At 39.8% G+C, this 20,008-nt stretch overlaps 2 protein-coding genes across 3 annotated transcripts; both read right to left on the bottom strand.

The window, feature by feature from the left end:
• Nucleotides 1–1,524: 1,524 nt before the first annotated feature.
• LOC118325091 (beta-1,3-galactosyl-O-glycosyl-glycoprotein beta-1,6-N-acetylglucosaminyltransferase 4-like) lies at nt 1,525–5,001 on the bottom strand. 2 transcript variants are annotated; one of them, XM_035657648.1, is made up of 3 exons: nt 4,891–5,001; nt 4,508–4,578; nt 1,525–3,574 (listed from the first exon to the last, which is right to left on the bottom strand). In XM_035657648.1, exon 3 carries the CDS (start codon nt 3,571–3,573, stop codon nt 2,290–2,292), a length of 1,284 nt encoding a protein of 427 aa, XP_035513541.1. In that variant the 5' UTR covers nt 3,574; nt 4,508–4,578; nt 4,891–5,001; the 3' UTR covers nt 1,525–2,289. The 2 variants fall into 2 exon arrangements, with proteins under 2 accessions (XP_035513541.1, XP_035513542.1); XM_035657649.1 differs by lacking the exon at nt 4,508–4,578 and having other exon boundaries at nt 4,891–4,978.
• A 328-nt stretch (nt 5,002–5,329) lies between these two features.
• LOC118325864 lies at nt 5,330–19,755 on the bottom strand. Its single transcript, XM_035658707.1, has 12 exons — nt 19,671–19,755; nt 17,537–17,817; nt 15,794–15,955; nt 15,536–15,678; nt 14,285–14,459; nt 12,786–12,955; nt 12,483–12,579; nt 11,396–11,492; nt 8,650–9,193; nt 7,286–7,426; nt 6,246–6,378; nt 5,330–5,963 (listed from the first exon to the last, which is right to left on the bottom strand). Exons 2-12 carry the CDS (start codon nt 17,802–17,804, stop codon nt 5,809–5,811), a joined length of 2,085 nt encoding a protein of 694 aa, XP_035514600.1. The 5' UTR covers nt 17,805–17,817; nt 19,671–19,755; the 3' UTR covers nt 5,330–5,808.
• Nucleotides 19,756–20,008: the final 253 nt, after the last annotated feature.

Genomic DNA, 20,008 nt, shown 5'->3' with positions numbered 1-20,008 from the left:
CCTGCTCTATCTGAAAAGTGGTCCTGAGATAACTTCTGTTATGAATTGGCGCTATACAAATAAAACTGAATTGAACTGAAACTGAACCTTAATTAGTATCAGTGGTAACACCTGTGTTTACCCTAATATTTCATGTTAAAGTTTTTCTTAAAAAAATACACTAAGCAGATGACACAAAGCTAAAAACCTTGGTAAAGGTTATATTATTCAGTTGTTTTATAGAATGTGTAAAAGTCATCCTTTTGATACTTATTTTTTTCTTGCTATTATTTGCATATTTAGTGTAGAAGTAATCCAAATAACAGGAAGTTATCAAGTTACATTACTTCAATGTGGTGACACCACTGAAGTACCAAAATTAGTTATAGTGTGGGATTGTGTTGTTTTCAGTAACCCTCCCAACCCTGGCCATTAAATCAGAATACTCAGTTAAATTCTTCACCGTCTTTACGGTAAACAACGAGCCAACTGCACATCTTGAACCCATTTCCTACCTAATAAAACATTTGGAAAACCGTTTTTAATGTTTGTGAATACAAATCTATAACAGTAAATGTAAATTGATATGATAATGGCGATATACACTCAATGTCTGGTTTATTAGGTACACCAAGCTAAAACTAATGCAGTCGGATACAAGATAATAAAAGTATAAATGATGGGTTTTTATAGAGGTGTTGATTCAACTGGTCATTTTGGAGGGTGTAGTCTGTTGTGCGTGTTGAACTGTATTGTGTCACACAGAGAGGTGTTTCCGTTGTCTACCCTCACTGATATAAATAGACTTGACAAAATAAAAGAAACACCTGTGTGTGACATAACTAAGCAAGACTGTCCAGTAAATTTAATCTCTGAAAAATGGAGGTACTTTTTTAAATGAATGCAAAAATGGAGGTAAATCCAACATTGCCTTAAAGTAGCTCATTAAAGACCTCAGTGTGCTTTTAATAAAAGTGCTTGTTGTCGAATGGCAGGATCTTTTAGGCTGCGTTTTTGTAATTGCAACTGCAAATAGCAATCTGTCAAATGTGTTGAAGTGAGAAATCAGGCTGGGTGTGACCATCTCTCTCTAGCTGTTTTTTCATTCCTCAAATCCATCACTACAACCGGGTGCTACACCACGAATGCTTCCGAGTACAGGCTGTTTGAAAGTGTGCGCTGTTATCCTCGTCTCTGCATTTCAGCATGCCTCGCCCTTTTCTCTGCTGAACCTTTGCACTGATTGTGGAAAAGAATTTCCTCCCTGAAGACAAATAATCTTGCAATCTAATCTATCTAGCCTTCAGAACAGATATACACACTTTTACCACACATAGTGCTAAATCGTCTTAAGTGCACCAATGCCTTCCATTTGCGACATTGTTCTCACATGAACACCCGTGTTTCGCGGCAATCGTGTGTCTTTGTGCGGACGCTGTTACACACATATTACAGGCATGTGCTAATTAAGACATTGCTCCACTAGTGGTCAAATACTCCAGTGTATATTGAATAAATGGGGAAGCTATGAAAAGTCATTTGTTGTTCTTTAATAAGCCAGAGCTTGTTCAGAGATGTGACTGAGACCACAATCCAAACAACCCACCGTACTTTTATTCAGGAATAAATAAATCATCAAAGATTACAAACTTTCATAATAATCTACACTTTTTTAACTGAATTCCTATCTTCATTTACAGAACACAGAGTCTTTGGCATCTCTACTCTCAATAAGAGTAGTCTGAAATCAAACTCGAGATCAGCATGGACGTGATATTGAGTGGCATTTGGTTTTAGGATGGCATTACCTAAAATAACATTATTCCTGTAGACATAGGCACTTCATTGATTTCCTTCTGTCCCTCATTAAATGCTGTGTGTGGTCAGTGACACACTGACAATGATTAGAATGAATGAAAAAATGATCGACAGAGAATTTAAATCCCCTAGCAATACCACATTGTAAAAATAGTTCACTAAAAGTAAACATCCTGCAAACAATATTTAGAAACATCAGTAAAATGTACCTCCTTAATGAAAGTAAAGGAACTTTCCACTGTGTCAAATCACTGATGTATTATAAATGCAGTGTTTTCATGTTGCAGTTGGTGCAAATGATGTATCTCCATATATTGTCAGATAGTTTAAATTATAGCGATGCACATTCCATGACTTTATCATCTGTTTTCTTGGGAAATCTTAACCTGCGAAGTAATTAGACTGGCCTGGATCTCAGTGAGTAGATGCACTTTTTACACTGCCTTTCTGTAATTTTGCACCTACCCTGGAATTACTCCCTTCCCTTGAGTATCATATTTGCACACGTTTTTCCATAAGCTTCTCCTCCAAACACTTAATCAGGATCGGGTCCACTTTGGGGTCAAATTTGTTGGCAAACCAGTGTCCATAGTTGAGGAGCCAGCGAAGTTCAGCGGCTCCGTAGATGCAAACACTCCGCATGTGTGTACCCGTGCAGGCTGGGTAAAGCTTACCCTCTAAATAATTCCATTTGACCAGTCGCGTCTTACTCCTCAGGTCCGTCACATCCACTTCCGATCTGGGAATGTGTCCGGGAACCCCAGGGACCCTGACAAGGGTGGCCCAGAAGTGTTCGTCTGGTGAGTATGTGTCAGCAGACCATGTCAGAAAGTCTTTTGCCACCTGGCTGCCGCTAATGTGATTCACAAAATCCCACGACAGGACAAAATATGCGCTGCCGATGAACATCTCAATGCCGTGAGGAGGAACATCTTTGGCCGCTGTGGTTTTGACGGGAATACGGTGGTACTCGTAAGGCACGTTTTTCAGCTCGTGCTGGAAGCCAAAGCGCTGTTTCTTGAGTTCACTGGGTCGGCTGGACTCCAGCATGTTACTGCCGTTCAACTGTTTCAGCTCCATTACCAGTTCATAGTTTGACTTAAGAGGAAAGTCCTGGCCACACAGGTTGATGACGTACTTCCACTTGACCTCCGACCTCAGCAGGTCAGAGAGGCAGTTTAAGTCAGCATTAAGCCTGCTGATGTGTGCATATTCCACAGACTCCAATTTTGAGGCAATGAACACATTTGGAGTACACTGAGCCAGGTTTTTAATTGCCTTTATAAACGCCGGGGAGGACTTTTGATCATAGTGAATGCAATAGATGTTATGAGGCGCGTAGATGGCGTGGAGAATCCGCTCCACCATGGGTGCATTCTTATGCACCACCAGGGAGTAAGCCAGCGGGAAGCTCCGCTCTGCATCCGACACCGGGACCTCATTGTAACCCCTGGTTTTGATAAACGTTTGACAGTCCGCGGTCAAGCTCACAGTGCTATCATCGTCCACGTCAACAATGGCTTTCCGCTTTATCTCCAGAGCTTTTCCTATCTCCACTGGGTCGAGCTCGTAGATGGCGGTGCAGTTGACGTCATACTTGCGGTTGTGGATGCCTGATAAGCTGGCAGTGATTCCATAGGGCTCGATGTAGATGCCGTCCCTCACCGTCACTTTAATGTAGACCAGCTTGAGCAGACAGACGGCCAGAAGAGACAGAGAAAACAGGAAGCACCTGTGTCTCACTCTATGTATGTAGTGGGCACATCTTATTTTCATTCTATAAACAAAGGGATAGAAAAATACATGAAAATGAGCATTCCGGCTTTATTATGTAGTTACCTACTGTAGGTGGTTGTTAAAGAAGAGCAATGAAGTGGGTTCAATATCCAAAGAATTTTAAGTGATGACAGCATGATATGAATTATCATTGTTGCATTACTTTAATACAGTTTTAGTCATCCTTACAGTTTTTGCATGAAATTCTTGTAAGAATCAGAGGCAAGATCAACATCAAGGTTATAAAAGTTAACTAAAACTAAAAAAAAGCTAAAACTATAGTGGAATAAAAAAAGAAATTGACATTAGAAAAAACAAAGACTAAGTGAAACAATATTTTATACTTACAAAATTAACTAAATTAAATATAAAAATGCAATATTTTTTTGTTTTAGTTTTTGGTCCAATGTGGCGACACAACAAGCATGAGGAGGCATTGGTGCTTATGTTTATTGAGACTGCGAAGTCTTTATGACTGAGTCACTGTGTTTGTATTACAATAGCTATTCTGAAATACTAACACTATTACTAAAACTAATACTAAACAGGGTGCAAACTACATTTAAAAATTATAAAAAATGAGCTCCCCTGAAAACACACCTAAAATATTGATAATGTGCAATATTCCCATTTCTTTCTTCTTTTTTTGTATCTTTATCATCATGCTTCTGCATAAAATGAGGTTATTATTGATGTATGTCATTAACTGATTATTATATATCGGAGGATGACGTACCAAAAAAAGGGAGCTCCTCGGAAAGCCATGGTATATTTAGCACACTGATACTGAAACTACTAACTAAAACGAAATATTTTTAAAAAATCAAACTACCCTTAAACGAGCAAGCCCACTGTGGGAACTGATAACAGTGTTTATAAAGCCAGTAAAACAGAACGAAAGACATCCATAAGGGCAGAAGCTGCTGTAAATTACCTTGCTCTCTAAAGTTGTCTTTGAGCCGCTCTCGTGCCATGCAAACTTCTCCCACAGTTCCACGTGAGGACCTTCATATAACGAGACATTTGTGCAGTGAGTGAAAGGGTGAGAACCAAGGAGGGAGGACGGGAAAGGAGGGAAAGAGGCGAATGAGGCAAACTGGGAAACATCCTGCTTTATATATATGAAGAGCACTTAGACGCTCTGGAATCAAACTATGCGTCTCTGCATTACGCACCAGCGCCTGAAAAATCTGCTTTTATCCAAAAGCAAACACATGACGAGCAGTACAACCAGTCTGCCCTCCAACACAAACACACACCCGTCCACTGGCTGAAGTGGGAAAAGCACAGAAGAAGGCGAGGGAGCACAAAACTTACCACATGCGTAAAGAAAGTGCGCTTCGGTAGAGCCGAGCCGTCCTGAGTCTCCTCTGCTATGTCAGGGGCTCCATCGCGGACTGGAGCGACTACTGAGAGGAGTGGCAGGAGGGGAGGGCAGAGTGGAGGGGAGGGGAGGGGAGAGGAGAGGAGAGGAGAGGAGGGGGGGGAGTCCCCGGCAGCAGTTCACCGCCTGCCCACATCCAGCACATCACCACCACCCGATACATTCACCACCCTTTCACTAATGATTAACTGTCTTCAGCACAAGCAAGCACACACAGGCAGCCCGTCAGAGTCCCCGTACAGTCTTATCTGTGGACACACGGTCTACAGTACGCCATGACTTTACACTGCCTGAGGCCAGAACACACAGCTCCAACCTACGGCTCCAACAACCACACCAAACCAAACACCGTCATAATCTTATAGTCTTTATTGTTTTAACAGTGAAACGGTTAACAATGCAAATACTGTAGGCACTGCAGACAGTTTAGAGATATAGTGTGTATCCATGGAGTGTGAAACTACACACTACTTCCACATGGCCAAATAGAGCTGAAGCTGTCTGACATAAACAGTTACAACATGAAACCGTAAGTACAAATAAGGAACAACAAACTCATATAATACTTTTCAACCCTTTGTTGTACCTCCCCCCCTCCCCCCAATCGTGAGTACAGTCAGTTTATCATGCAAAGTCTGCTATGTTGAACTGCCATGTTTCTACAGTAGCCCAGAACGGGAACAAAACACTGGCTGTAAACAGGGGCTTTTTAGAGTTTTTTCCTACACACCTGGAGGGCTGAGCTGTTTTTAAATGATTACAATCTGCAACTTCACCACTTCGCTGCTAAATCCTCCACACTGGTCCTTTAAACTCTCAAACCGTTATGGTCAAAATGTGGGGAGAGATCATTATAATAATTCACTCCCCCAGTCTTCAGACTCTGAATAGTCTTTCTTCAAGAGCTTCTCCCAGTAGATGTTCAGCCTAGCGTTTGGCAGCAGTTCGTCATCTTCCACCAAATGGATTATTTTGATTTTCATGAGACGGCTCAAGCAGGATGCCTCTGCAAAAAACAGGAAAAGGAACTGAAAAATGTGCAATGTCTTTTTTTATATAAAGGTACGATTCATTTTAATGAGGCTGTTTGTGACAGTGGTCAGAGAGGCTCCAGCTGAGAGACGTGAGGTAGCTGATTAATTATTGACAGAGAAAAAGCCACGCTTCAGTGACTGGCTGCTTCCTCGCTTTGTTTGTTTGAGTTGCTCTGAAGGAAATGTCATAGGCAGGATGTAGTATGTTGTGCTGAGGCCGGGGTAAGGCATGTCAGCAGACAGGAACTACAGACCTGTGGTCAGCATCTCCCAAGAAGAAACGGCCTTCAGGTGCTGAACGTCGTCCTCAGGATATGTCTGTGGAGTGTTTCCTTCAGTCTCCATGTTCAATAAGTAATGAGACAAAGGTTTGTCTCTGAACGTCACCTGGGGAAACAGTGGAAAGAGTCCATCGGTAATAGCTTTTAACACCACTGACATGTCTGTTTATGAATAATGACTTATTAATGAGTGTCAATGATATGGTGGGATATGTGAAACCTGAGGGCCTATCAAATGTCTTTCAGCATTACTCTGAAACAACAGGCCTCTGTAGCACTACACTTTTACAATTTTCTCAATGAGATGGAAGATATGGAGCAGGAGTGTGTGTGTGCTGGTGCACAGTCCTACTGTGAACACTCAATAATTTACAGCCTAATGCTGTGTCTTGCCCTGTCTCCACAGACCCTTACTGGCAGGCAGGAAACAGCAGAAAGGTGAACCTTGTTCCACAGCAACAGCTAAGAAAGGTAACAAATCTGTGGAATTCTTCAGTCAACTAAATTGGCTGTTGGCAGCGCTCAATATATAGCACCCACATATATATGTATCTATGTAGAGATGGGGGGGGGGGGGTGGGTCCCTCCTTTCAGATTAAGTTTTGAGACCAGCTGGAGCTGCTTGAGCCATTTTGCCACTTTATGTCAAAAGAGGATTTTTTCCCCAAGTTTTCCATCGGTGGTGGACTGTGACTGTGTATAAAAACCTGTTGATATGTGGTTGTTCCACGAGTTTGAAGGCTTATCAGATACTGCAGTGATTTATACAGGACAATCATTTTGTCCTTCTGAACAGGTTGAAGTTTTTTCTGCATCAAGAAGCCCACTATAGAGGTCTCATAGGAGTGGAAAAGAGACTTCTGTTTCATGCAGTGATATTGTCTGTCTGAACTTGGCCTTAGGCTGTTTATGTGAGTTACACTGAAAAGCCAACAGATAAGTATTTCCTGTTTCTGGAGCCGTTCTTATGTTTTGAGTGTTGTGAAAGGGATTAAGGCAGCCTGCTGTCTAACCTTGTTCCAAGCGTATGCTGAGCTGACAGGGATGTTGTTACCGAGGATAGACTCCAGCCAGCGTTCTGGAGCCAGGTGCAACTTGCCTTTACTGTCTTTAATCGAGCTATCACACAGCACACGAGCAAGGTGCCAGTGACCCTGCAGGGGGCAAGACAAACAGCCTTTGAATGATAGCAGTACTGGCAACAAATAACCTGTGTCACCAGTACTGCAGTAGCACGTACTGTACGTCTGTCAGCGTTAATTGATTCATTGTCTTTTGGAACAAAGTGCAGAGGAAAGGTTTATCAACCAGTCAATGTTCAAGGCCCTGTTGATACATAAACACATTATGTATGTGCCTGTAGAGGAATCATTTTCATGGACTTTGAACACATTTTCTATAACTAAAAGGGTGATGTTAAGGATGAATAGAGTATAATTATTACCCTTCTTGTCAAGACTTTAGATTTAATTGACCATTCCTAAGGCCCGTTGTTTTTTTCCTCTAAGAGAACCTGGGTCAACTTTCCACTTACTGTACTTAGATATGCTATGTGCTAGGCTCGTCCATGTTGAAAAGATGGTGAAGATGGTTAAAAGATAAAAGCAATGATAATATATATATAATATATAATGTGTAGTCACATCTTGAGTTAGCTAGCTAGATGTTAGCAAAACGCTAACTAACCAGCTAGCTAGTTAATATAAATCGTTAGTTGGTGAACTTAAAGGACCTGTGTGTAGGATTTAGTGGCATCTAGTGGAGATGTTGCAGATTGCAACACCCTCACCTCACCCACCCATTCAAAGCATGTAAGAGAAACTACAGTGGCCACGAAAAGACTATTTTTTTTGTGAGTTTCTGTTTGGTTTGTCTGTTCTGGGTACGTGTGACGAAGATCATGCAACATGGCAGACGTTCTGTAATACGAGGACCCGCTCCTCTGGTAGATAAAACATGGCTCAGTTCTAACACGTAGAACAATATTGCTTATTCCCCAGTGATTTACGCAACCCTATATGAAAACGATTTCCACCTATGAATATTGTATTCCATTTCTGACAATAGATCCTAAATGTTACACACTGGACCTTTAAGATGTGACTTTATAACTGTGACTAATCATTGAACCATCTTCATAATTTCTTTTGTTTTCAAGACTGATGAGCCTAGCACATAGAATGTCTAAGTACAGGAAAGGAAAACGTTGGCAGAGGTTCTGACCAAGGCCTGCAGAACTGTTATTGGAGCACAATAATTTAGCAACTTAGGAAGGGTTATAAACTGCTGGTGAACAAGTGGTGTCAGTGGTGACAACTATAAAAAGAACAAGCTGCACAAGGATTAACTAGCTTTTATGAGAAGAGCTTTGCCTGACCTTCAACAACAACTGTAGAGTACTTCCTGTTTGCATGACTCCACTCTGTATTAGCTTAGAGAGATGTCTGCTGTTGTCCTCAGCTCTTGTCTGTATCAGGGCATTATTTCCTCTTATCTGAAAGCTGATGTATTGCGAAGTATTTCCCGGTTGCAGGGCGTTGCTCTGACAGCTGCTGGTTTGCTTATTCAGCACATCAGCATGTGTCAGCATCTTCTTCCCCTGCGTTAGTAATGAAGCAGGAGGTCTGGGCATTGTAAGGTTCTTGGCATTGTTTGGAGGAGCTGATCTTAACAGTTGGGCCTGTGTTGCTGTACTATGGCCTTCCTTTCTTTGACTCTCTTGACTATAGCTGTGATCTTGATGCAGTTTCGCTACGGTACTGCTCACATGGTTTGGAGGGGAAAGTTTGGCCTTTGCCGTTACATACACTTCTACCAACTGCATTTGCTTCTGGAGAATCTCCACCAAAGTCCTCTGGTGTGAAGCGATGGAGACAAGTTGACCTCTCAGCACACGTTGCCGAAGGAAGCCGGACACACTCCTGCACAGAGAATCAAACAATACTGCTTTTTATTTATAAGCAGTGTGCTGGCACAATGAAAATAGCAACCTTTAGTTGTTTCTTTCAGAAGAATTGTATAAACACTGCATAAGAAAGACTCACCTCAGCAATTAATAGAAACCACAATATTTTTTTAAAGCGAGAAACTAACTGCATTGAATTTCACTTCTACTAAACAGATGACAGTGAAAAGAGACAGGTCAGACTGAGAGAGAGAGGAGTGGCACAGTTCAGTTGGGTTCAGACCTTTATTGTTCCAGCAGAAAGAATTAAAGCAACAACAAAACAGTGAAACAACTGAAGACTTTATGGTTTTATTGTTTTTTTTTCTATTTAAACCTGGTTTAAATTTTTATATTTTGGCTATCAACCGTAGCTCTTATTACATTATCACCATTTGCAGAGGTCTGGTTATGAAGCAACTTTTAATAACCCAGTTTAACACAAGGCCTAATAGCACAATAATAGATAGAAATACATTCTCATATTACTGAACTGATAAAAATACAGCCTATGGTATACTGTGTTTTTGAGTTCTTGGCCCCTGTTCATTAAAGGGATGACATTGCTGAAAGCTGCTTCCTGTCTCTCATCCTGCACCACTTTTGGCAACCCCCGGAAATGATCTCAGAAATGATCTATGAGTGTGATTGTATCAAAAACATTCACAGTAATTATCCACTGCATGTTAAAGCTGTGCACAGCTAAGGTAACTACAGATTGCCAATCAGGAAGATATAAAGGACATTCAAAACATGTCGATTTGAGAAATAAGTTCAATTAGCCTTTAGCTTTGCCTCATTTCCATCTCCACATCAGTGGTTTAGATAATATGGTTAAATTGTGGGCTTGTTTGGAACCTCCCGAATGTCTTGCAGAGTCACCATGTCCTCAGATCTCAGCAATGTGGGTGAAAATGAATCATAATTAGTGACATCAAAAAGTAATGTTTCAAAAAATTAATCGCACATTATTGAATTTAATCTATAATAATGTTGAACCGCCATGTTTCTACAGAACGGACAAACCACACACTGACTGTAGATAGGGTCTTTTGTGTTTTCTGTGAGCTTTGCAGCCACGGTACGTTCTCCTACCCGCTTTACAGCCCTTTCTGATTCCCAGGTCATCAAATACAGATGTGAGTGGTGCTCAGTTAGGTGCAAAGTAAAACTCCACCACTAGATGCCACTAAATCCTACACACTGGTCCTTTAAGTGAGGATATGTTGTTCATTTTGTGATAGCCTTGTAAGGCTATGTATGCTCAAATGTGACACAGATCTGTTTTTTTCTTACAGAGTGAACATTACAAATCACATGGAATCTGATCTTTTCAATTCTGATTTGGGCCACGTCCTCATAATCATCTGCTCACAAAATCGCTAGGTTCCACTGCACATCAACTTATAAATTAAACTGTACACGCTGACAGTGGCCTCCATGTTAACTTCCATACATCAGTGTGTTGCATGTGACGTTGTGTGGCATATTACTGTACTTTTACACAGAATCTGACATTGGTAACATTTAAAAAATTATCTGACAGCCCAACAAAAAAAATCTGAATTAAGCGCTAAGGCTTGCAGTGCAATGTAGCCTAAGGGGTTTATTTACAGTGAAATCAGCACTTGTCTCAGACTAAAGAGACACCAGGACAAGGTAATGTTTTCAACACTATGTGTTTGTGAAACCTTGCTTTGTTTTAGGGTTCAATTTGAGACATATATTTAGGCACACTGTCCAAACATTGTTTAACTTATTTCTCATGTAAAGCACATGGTATCACAACCTAATGATGATATACTTCGTCCACTGTTTTCCACCAATGAATGTAAATAAATTAGCAATTGTCTGTTTGAGAATCAGACTGGTGTAGTCTCACTAAAACCATCCTTTTGCTCATATGATCATATAATCAGTGCAGTAGTTGTTAAAGACAGTGTTATGTCAGGCTGCATTATAACTGTGTACTTGTTATTATTATTTATGTAAATATGTCCATAAAGACTTACAATCAACTGACTGCATGCATATACTGTGCAGTGTGAGTAAGTAGTTAACTTTCACTTATGTGATGTTGCCATGTTCTGAAAATGACAGCATTGTGTAATACAATAGCTTTGCTGCTGGCTCACAAAGCTTCACTTAAGTCAAGGAGGAGAGAAGTTGATGAACTGACCGGCATTTTTTGGCAAGATTATCCTTCTCCAACTGCTGTTTGGCGAGCACTTCAATCAGAACATTCTGGACATGTATCAGAGCAGAGAGAAATATTCCTGAAAAACAGCAGAGCTCCAGTAAATCATTCACATTCAGTATGTGTGTGGTTGTTACTTGAAACCAAGCTGGCACATAATCACCTTTGCATTACTATTGTATCATGGTGTATAATTGTCACGTGTACTTAAAACATTAAAATGTAAATGGTATATTACTGCAGCTGCCAGTGAAGCGGCAGCAATATTACTGGTAGAGGAGTTTGTGTGGCTCAGGTCAGTTGCTTGACCTCCCCCTGGATCCAGTCTTGTTAACAATCTATAATTTTGATGACCTATGTTGCAACATTTTGTTCATTTGTGTAAAGAAAACTATATGAAATTGTTATTTTTAAAGTTTAGATTATTATTTAAGATCTAAATGTTCAAGACCTGAACATAAGCTATATTCACTGAGCCTTCACTCTCTGATTAGCAGCCTCATCCTGAAGTATGCTGGTAAAACAACCAAAGAACTAATGGAACAATGAGAAGAAAACACTGAATTTTTTCAAAAAAAAGAAGCCTATTAGATATGTATGAAATTTAAAATTGTATAAAAAGTTACTAAAAATATCAGTAAAACCCATCTCTTATGCAATAATCACAGAATATAATCAGCTTAAAATGTATCCCAATTTACACAACCTTCGTGCAGTTATTGTGTTCACTGTTTGGGTTCATTGTACAGTTGATCTGTTCTTCTCTACTGTTATTGTTATACACTTAATATAATAGGAAATATCCATAAAATATAGCACTTAGTCAGGGTTTACTCAATGATAGAAAACCACTGATCTATTTCATGTCTGTCTGTCCTGGATAAGGGATCCACTGTTGCTCTTCCCAATGTTTCTTTCAAGTTTCCCCCCATTAAAGGAGTTTTTCCTTATAAGAAGCGAGGGTTTAATGATAGAGGGTGTGTAGATTGTGAATTCGGTGTTTGTGATAATTGTCTATTAAATAAAACTGCCTTGACTCGACAGGCTGGACTGTTTGCTGCTGCTCTACCTGTATCACCAACACCTGCCAGAGGCCAAGTTGAGATTTCGGTTTGTTTCCTCTTCACATCCTCCAAAACCGCTGTTACGGCCACCGAATGACTCAGCTATAAAAAAAGGTAATTAGTGACACCTCAAAGCTGTAAAACCAGTGAAGCTGCTGCGTGTCTCCTAAAGAGAGGGACGACATCAGACTGGACCTGTGCCATAAATGGTTAAAGAGCCTTTTTTGTCTATGTACATTTAATCCAGCCTCAGCTGACATTAATGCACACTTGAGTCTGAAGGAATTCAAAGTGTAAAGAGCTCTCACACTATCAGCGGTGGTGTCTTTCTTTCGCAGCTGAATGTCACCGGGCTCTCTGGCTCCGTCTCTGTCACCTGATTCTCTGGATTGTGCATTTGCCGTGTCATTGTGGCTGGGACTGAAGCTGCTCTGGCAGGAGAGCTGCATGTGGCAGCGAGCCTTTGAGGATGTGTCACCTGAAAGAATCCCACACTCAGATCTCAGCCGCAATATCACCACTGAGAAATCCAAAGTTTTAAGTTTTCCCAAACTTCCCAAAAGCAATAGATCCAACACGATGTGTTCAGTGAACACACAACATTGACTAATCTAATCCCAGACTGTTTATGTGGGGGAGTGACTGGAGTGAGTAACTGCAATATTCAATGAAAACAAATGATTATTTTTATCTGATTGTTGTAGCATCTGGGAAAACTCATGATGAGGTCAGGACGCGGCTTGTAAATGACATGACAGGCCTCAGCGTGGGTTCTATGCCAAAGTCTTTTTGTTTCAAATCTAAAACAATGCTCAGCTAGGTTTTCAGTATCAAACACTCACCTACTACTTACCTACTTGCCATCAGTGCACCTAGGAGTTACGGCATGGAAGCTAAGCAATGCACTGCATTGTGAACGGGAGCTTCCGCAAAAGGTATTCTAGCCACATAAGAGGAGCCCACCTAAAACAATCTGTATTAGTTTTACTGTATGCTTTATTGAAAATATTTTCACTGCTTTACTTTGCCATCACGGCCCTTTTTGACAAGAAACTCAAGTGTATATATTGATCTATGCTCTCTTCAAATCCACCATACTCCATTGACAAAAACAGTTTTCCCCTCACAACGTAGTTGCTGGTTTACAGCTGCCTCAGTTGGTTCATTTGTTTGTTATTGTGTGACTTTGGTGTTTTAGCAACAAGCATTAGTTGCTAGCGTACCAGCAACTGCAAGGTATAATTACTACTTTTGTCAAATGAGTCTGGTTCCTTGGAGAGGTAAAATATTATATATAATATATATATATATAAAATATTATACTTTTTGTAATACACCGACTCAACCCTGCTTCAATAAATCCGAACTAATACTTTAAGGCTTGAAAGGTTGCAGTGTATTTAGAAAAACAGGGATCTAAGCAATAACTTTTCTAACTACTAGAGCATTGTACTGTGCATCCGTATTCTCAAAGCGCTCACATGTTCCAAAATATGGCCTTTAGTCACTAGCTCAGTTGGCTGTAAGTATTTGTTGTTTGCAACCAAGTTAAGCAAACCTTGTTGTGTTTTTGCAGTGAAACCAGGTCAGCTGTGGAATCCACGGTAACTGCAGTGAAACCAGCTAACTGCAGCTGCTGTGCTCAAGAGGAAGCAAGAAGCTTCAGAGCCAGCGTCCAAAACTACAGGAGGTGAGTGTGTGATACTCAAAGCATTTCATCAGAGTAAAACCTAATGGCAAAACACATGTACTCAAATAAAACAGACTGATTTCTGAAGTCCAATATGGAATGTGGAAGGGGGCTCACCTGCCTGTCTGTACTGTGCAGGTGCCTCACAAAGGTGCTCATGAATGACAGGAGATGCTTGGAAAGTTAAGAGTAGCTCTTTGATATTGTCCTCCTCCGCCATGTCCAGTGCGCTGAGGCCACCGACATTTTTGTCACTGGCGTTTGACCCATACTGGAGTAGAAGCTTCACTACCTACACGGCACACACATATGACGTCTTGTTAGCCTGTAGATTTTGATACTGTACAAAAATAACAATGAAATCCAAACATTACAGTGTCAATGCTCCTGTTTTCACTGGAGGGCACTCTTATTCCATCAGCATCCAACAAAGCTGAAGAACGATTTATTCAGTTTATTACAAAATCCACTAGTATGCCGTTTCCTCTAACATGGAACGGTCTCCAGTCTGGTGCACACGCCAGTGTTTAGAGCATTTCGACCAAAAATAACCTGGTTCAGGACCTGAAAAGTTGAAAATAGCAGGTTTTCCTCGGGAAGGAAGTGCATGTATAACTGAGGTCAAGAAAATTTCAGGACCATAAACTAAGTTGAGAAGCCCCGCTGTATAGTGAAGCCTGTCACAATAATTACATTATTGACTGCTGACCTAGCTAATACCCCGTGTGTTTACATGTATGTTTGTTTTAGTGCTAGAATAACCAGCATCATGAATGAACAGGAAAATTACTATTATTCAACTATTATATCTCTATTATTACTCATTGTTATGCTTATCATTATATCAGTGGCATAAAATGGTCTTAAAATGATAATATTGTTAATCACAGTTATTTCTGGGACAATATATTGTCCAACAAAGTAGTTATCATGGCAAATTAAACCTGTTTCTGATCTGTATATGGCGATTTATAAACCACTGCCTCATCACCCACATCACACAATACATTATTATTATTTAGTACATCATATATATTTCAATTAAAAAAAGGAAGGGTAAGAACAAACAATTTTAATATTTACAAGATCAAACTAAAATCTATTTAAATATAAGGTAGAGGGGCACCGTAATCCAGAGAGAAAAAGTGAGAGAAAGTGAAAGAAGAGCTGTGAGGGCTGTGCAGTATACATGGGAATGAATTACGATATATATATTTGAATAGATTTCTCACCCTTTTCCTGATGGTCTAAATAAATCATTAAATTTGTTGTTAGTCCTGGACAATGGTACATCCTTTATTTCAAACTCTGAAAACATCACACTCTCTATGGAAGTGTTAATGAAAACATTCAGTGTCTCTCCATCACCTGATAGTGTCCAGAGGTAACGGCATCATGTAGGGGTGTGACGCCATCACAGCTTCTAGCGTTAACATTAGCTCCGGCCCTCAACAGCTCCTCAACCACTGCCTCATCACCCGCATCACAAGCTTCATGGAGGGCTGTCCAGCCTGACAATTCAAGCCAACAATTACTCATAAAAGTCGGTTTTGTGTTTGACAATTAAGGTAAGATATCTCAGAATATACAAGCAATCAAGTGCAAACGAACTAAGCTGTGACGAACCTGCGTAGTCCTCTATGTTGACGCTGATCCCGGCTTGAATGAGTGCTTTGACTTGTGCCAGATCTTCTCTCTGGCATGCTTTGTGCAGGAGAGTCTCTCCCTTTTCATTTCTCTTGTTAAGTTGTTTCTTGCTGTGGATTTTCACACATTGCGAGGCATTCGCTGTTTTGAGGATGAATAAAATTAGTAGTAGGAGTAGAAGAAAATAAAGATAAAACATGCTCAAACAAACACTCACACAAATCAGAGGGAAAAGTACTTTCAGTTACAGTGATACAGTTGCCAAAATTACAGAAACATATTTGTGCAGTTTCTCCTCATGAGAAGAAATTGTTCTTGTTTTTACAAGATTCTTTTCACATTATAACAAGATATTTTTCAAGTTACTAAGACGTATTTCCTTGTCATTACTAGATACCAAATTAAACTGTTTTCTTTTAGATCAGAAGAAGTTCAACTTCCTCCATTTACACTGGAGAAAAAATGATCAAATTGACAATGTACACGTGATACTAAATTATAATAAAATACAATACATGTGAGAATAAAAAATGCCACTCGCTTGTTCACAGGTCACACATAAACCATTCTTGGTTAAACACCCATAAACCAATGGTGGTTTATAATGATGTTGTTGGTGTGTGAGCACTGAGCACCCGCCCTTTTGCACTTGCTACACAAAGGTTAAGTGTGTGGTGGGGGGGGGTGCCTGGCGAATGCATCGTCTTCACAGAAAAAGGGTACGGGATTAGTCAAAGGGGCTTCAATTACAGTGGAAAAACAAAGGTAAAATTCTATGGCCCAAACAAAATAATAGTTTAAAAAAGTTTCAATTGTTTCAGAAGTTAACTACACATAAAATGGCAAAAAAGTAATTTAATTTCTTAAATCACTATGCAAATATGAGTGTAGTTGAACTAACAGCAAGTTGCTGCAAAATGTAGTTAAACTAATACATGCGTACAGACCCATACATGCAGGTACAAGGGAACCATTGCTGTGTCAGTGTCCTTAATTGTTCTATATTCTCATCTTCTATACCTGCATTGGTTGTTAGATGGACACTTGTTGTTTTCAGTTCAGCAGTATTTCCTGCAGAAACCTTAACATAAGAGATGTGTCTGCTTATTGTACTCAAAATAAACAGCGCCCTCCTGTGTAACAATAGTGTAAATCCACATAAGCCTGTACCACCTCAGGATTCCATACTTCAAGTAGGCACTACTTTTTTTTCAACGGGGGTCCCTTGACCTCTGACAAGGTATCTGAATGAAAATGGGTTCTAGGAGAACAGTACAGTGTCTCTTCAGGCAATAATGGACCCTTTTCTTGTTTCAAAAGCAAATATATATCTCATAAAAACATAACAGTTTATCACGTTCAGTGTTGGGCAGTAAGGCGTTATTAAAAATAATATTACAGTAATGATATTACTTTCCCCCCAGTAACTAGTGGTGTAACTAATAGCTAAAACACTGATCATGTTTGAATGATGATTTTGTGAAATAACCAGAAAGTTTAGTAATACAATGTAAGGTAAAGTGATGTGGTGTTATTACAAAAAGCGCTTCTTGTGAATACAATCATTTGGTAACTAGTAATAACAAGAAAATATGCCATAAAAACATCTTGTTATAACATGAAAAAGCTAAAAAATCAGGAAAGTGCACAGATATTTTTTTGCCGTAGTGGCAACGATATTCTGTTGGAACATGATGTTTCAGGAGATTCTAACATCGATACCGGATTGAGCTGTAGAATGAGCATGGCCTGCTGCAGACTGGATACAACTGGATATATATGGGTCGGGCGGTTCAAGTCCATTCATCTTCCTTTTCTTTTTCGACTCTTTGTTGCAGACTTGTGAATCTAAATCACTTATTTCCATGTCCTCAGCTGCCCCTTTGCTTCGGCAGGCATTAAGATCACACAGCAAGCTTACGGAGTCATCGTCTGACTCGTCTAATTCATCTCCATTCCACTCGCGCTCCTGAGTACAGTCGTCAGTCATCTCCAGAATGTCTCTGGAAGAAAAAGACACAGATACAGAGACAGAAGGCTCAAATGAAAAAATATCAAAAATACTGTTTGAAAAATGAGTCGTTTCTGTTTCTGACATTGTTTGTCAGTGCCTTCCAAAACTGAAATACATATGACAAAAAGGATTCATATGCAGAGTTGCCACTTTTATAAGGATACATTTCAATGACTTTTTAAGTCCATAAATTATTCCAAAATTAGGAGCCTTGAATGGTAGTAGAAATTCAAGGAACTTGGCCAGTTTAATATAGACCCAGATACAAAGCATACATACAAACAAAGCACTCTAAGCACTTTCAAGTACTTTGCAGACCCTTGGCAACCCTGCACGATTTCTCTGGCACAAAACCTACTTGGATAGTAAAAGACAGTGGTTAAATGAAAATGGTGACTGTTCATAGGGTGTGGAGATATTACAACAGCTTTTGTTTACTGTTATGTTATTGTCTCCAGCTAAAGTGAATTAACTTTGTATGTCATTGTAGGGATGAAGTAAATAAAGACTGCATTTCTCTGCAATGCACTCGCAGTAGAAAGAGCCTTGTTTGTGTTGAACCCAAAAATTACAAATAACAATGAGTCATGGCAGAAATAGCATTTTCACTGAGTGGATCAGTGATCAATGCTCTAATGCAGGGTTCTCAAACTGCCAGCCAGCTTTTCCTGCCCTTACTCCCACTCCTATTGCGCTTTATTTGTAGTACCTGAACACTGAAGTGGCCCTCCTATGAAATGACAATACCAGCAGTGGCCCCAACACAATTTCAGTTTGAGACCCCTGCTCTAATGCCAACTAAAACTACCACCAGCAGGAAATGAATAAATTGCTAAAACATAAAAACTAAAAGGTCTGAGCAATGTGCCCTTAAACTTGGAGAATACTATCGGCAAGGAGTTAGAGAATAATACACAGCTCTCACCTGATCTTATCTCTACTGAGTGGGTATAATGATGTGCAATTCAGGAACGAGTCAGCTCTATACATTTCTGGATGATCTTTAATAACATCCCATTATTCTGTCTTACAGTAGCCTAGTTTATAAATAAGCAAGAAATTTGCAAATTATTAATTAATGATATTAAGAGCCAAGCATTGTGGACTTGTATATAGCGACAACATACAAAACCTAATTCAGAACCAATAAAATGTTCAACACTGTTTAATAAGGTTTAGTATAATTACATTGAATAATTTAAAGTCCAGGTGAAATGAAAAATTTCATTTTAACCTTTTAAATTTGCATCCTTGGTTATATTACAATCCTATTTAACGTAGAACATCCTATTTAACAATGTATGCCAAAACATTCACAAAAACTCAATTTCTTTGTATTTTACTTCAAAATCCAATCCATCATTTTGTCTTCCTGTAAAACTAACATAAGCAGCAACTAACCCATTTCAACCAATAATAATTCACCTGTCAATCAACCTTCATCTTCAGAGAAGATTCATTAGTTAGCTACCTAGCAACAACATGGCTGGTGTTTCTGGGGTTCTTGTGATATATGAGCACACATACAATCATAGGTCAACACAATGCTACACTTGCTTGAATTACAAAAGCCGTGAGTGGTATTAAATGAAGAGCTGTTTGGGAGCCAAAAGAGCTCTTTTAGCTGAGCTGAGCCAAATAATCTGAATCACTAGTGAAAGAGGAGCGCGAGGAGCGGCGCGAAGTCACGTTAGCTTACACATCGACAGTTAGTCAGTGAATGTTTAAACAACATACCAACATAAAAACATATCTTTCCTTTATATAACAACAACAATAACATAGACACAGTATCGTTAACACATGCCCATGAGTCTGTAGTGCTTTGTGGACATTAATTACCTTAAAGGAGAATATTAGCAGTAAAAAGGTTCAGAGACGACAGAGACCGATACACTGCTCTCGCGCACTCACCCGTCTGAGCGCGAGCTCCCCCTACCGGAGCCGCGAGGCATTACCAACAAATGAATGAATAATGAACCCAGTGTCCCAGTGGTATTTCTGAACAAAGATATACGTAAAAACTCGGTAGAAGTTTGTTAATGTTGCCATTCACAGCATCTTTACTCACAAACTAACCCAGTTTAGAACTGCTATTCATTTAGTCACTACTATTAGTGTAGTTGTTGTTACTGTTGTTGTGTTGTTGCTGTACACCTGTCTGTCTGTCTGTCCTCTCT

Source organism: Morone saxatilis, unplaced genomic scaffold (assembly GCF_004916995.1).
Source record: "Morone saxatilis isolate NCDOM2014 unplaced genomic scaffold, NCSU_SB_2.0 Contig16, whole genome shotgun sequence".
In the NCBI taxonomy this organism is placed as follows: Eukaryota; Metazoa; Chordata; class Actinopteri; family Moronidae; genus Morone; species Morone saxatilis.
The sequence above is the reverse complement of the archived record's forward strand: the minus strand, read 5'-3'. Positions and strand labels throughout refer to the sequence as shown.

What these genes read in the sequence shown, in the direction of transcription:
- LOC118325091 (XM_035657648.1), bottom strand. Translation starts at nt 3,573, where the DNA reads ATGAAAATAAGATGTGCCCACTACATACATAGAGTGAGACACAGGTGC.
- LOC118325864 (XM_035658707.1), bottom strand. Translation starts at nt 17,804, where the DNA reads ATGACTGACGACTGTACTCAGGAGCGCGAGTGGAATGGAGATGAATTA. An exon ending in TCATTCTACAGCTCAATCCG is followed by an intron (nt 15,956 to 17,536) that starts GTATCGATGTTA and finishes TCCTCAAAACAG; the next exon opens with CGAATGCCTCGCAATGTGTG. An exon ending in TTACCTCTGGACACTATCAG is followed by an intron (nt 14,460 to 15,535) that starts GTGATGGAGAGA and finishes TGTGCCGTGTAG; the next exon opens with GTAGTGAAGCTTCTACTCCA.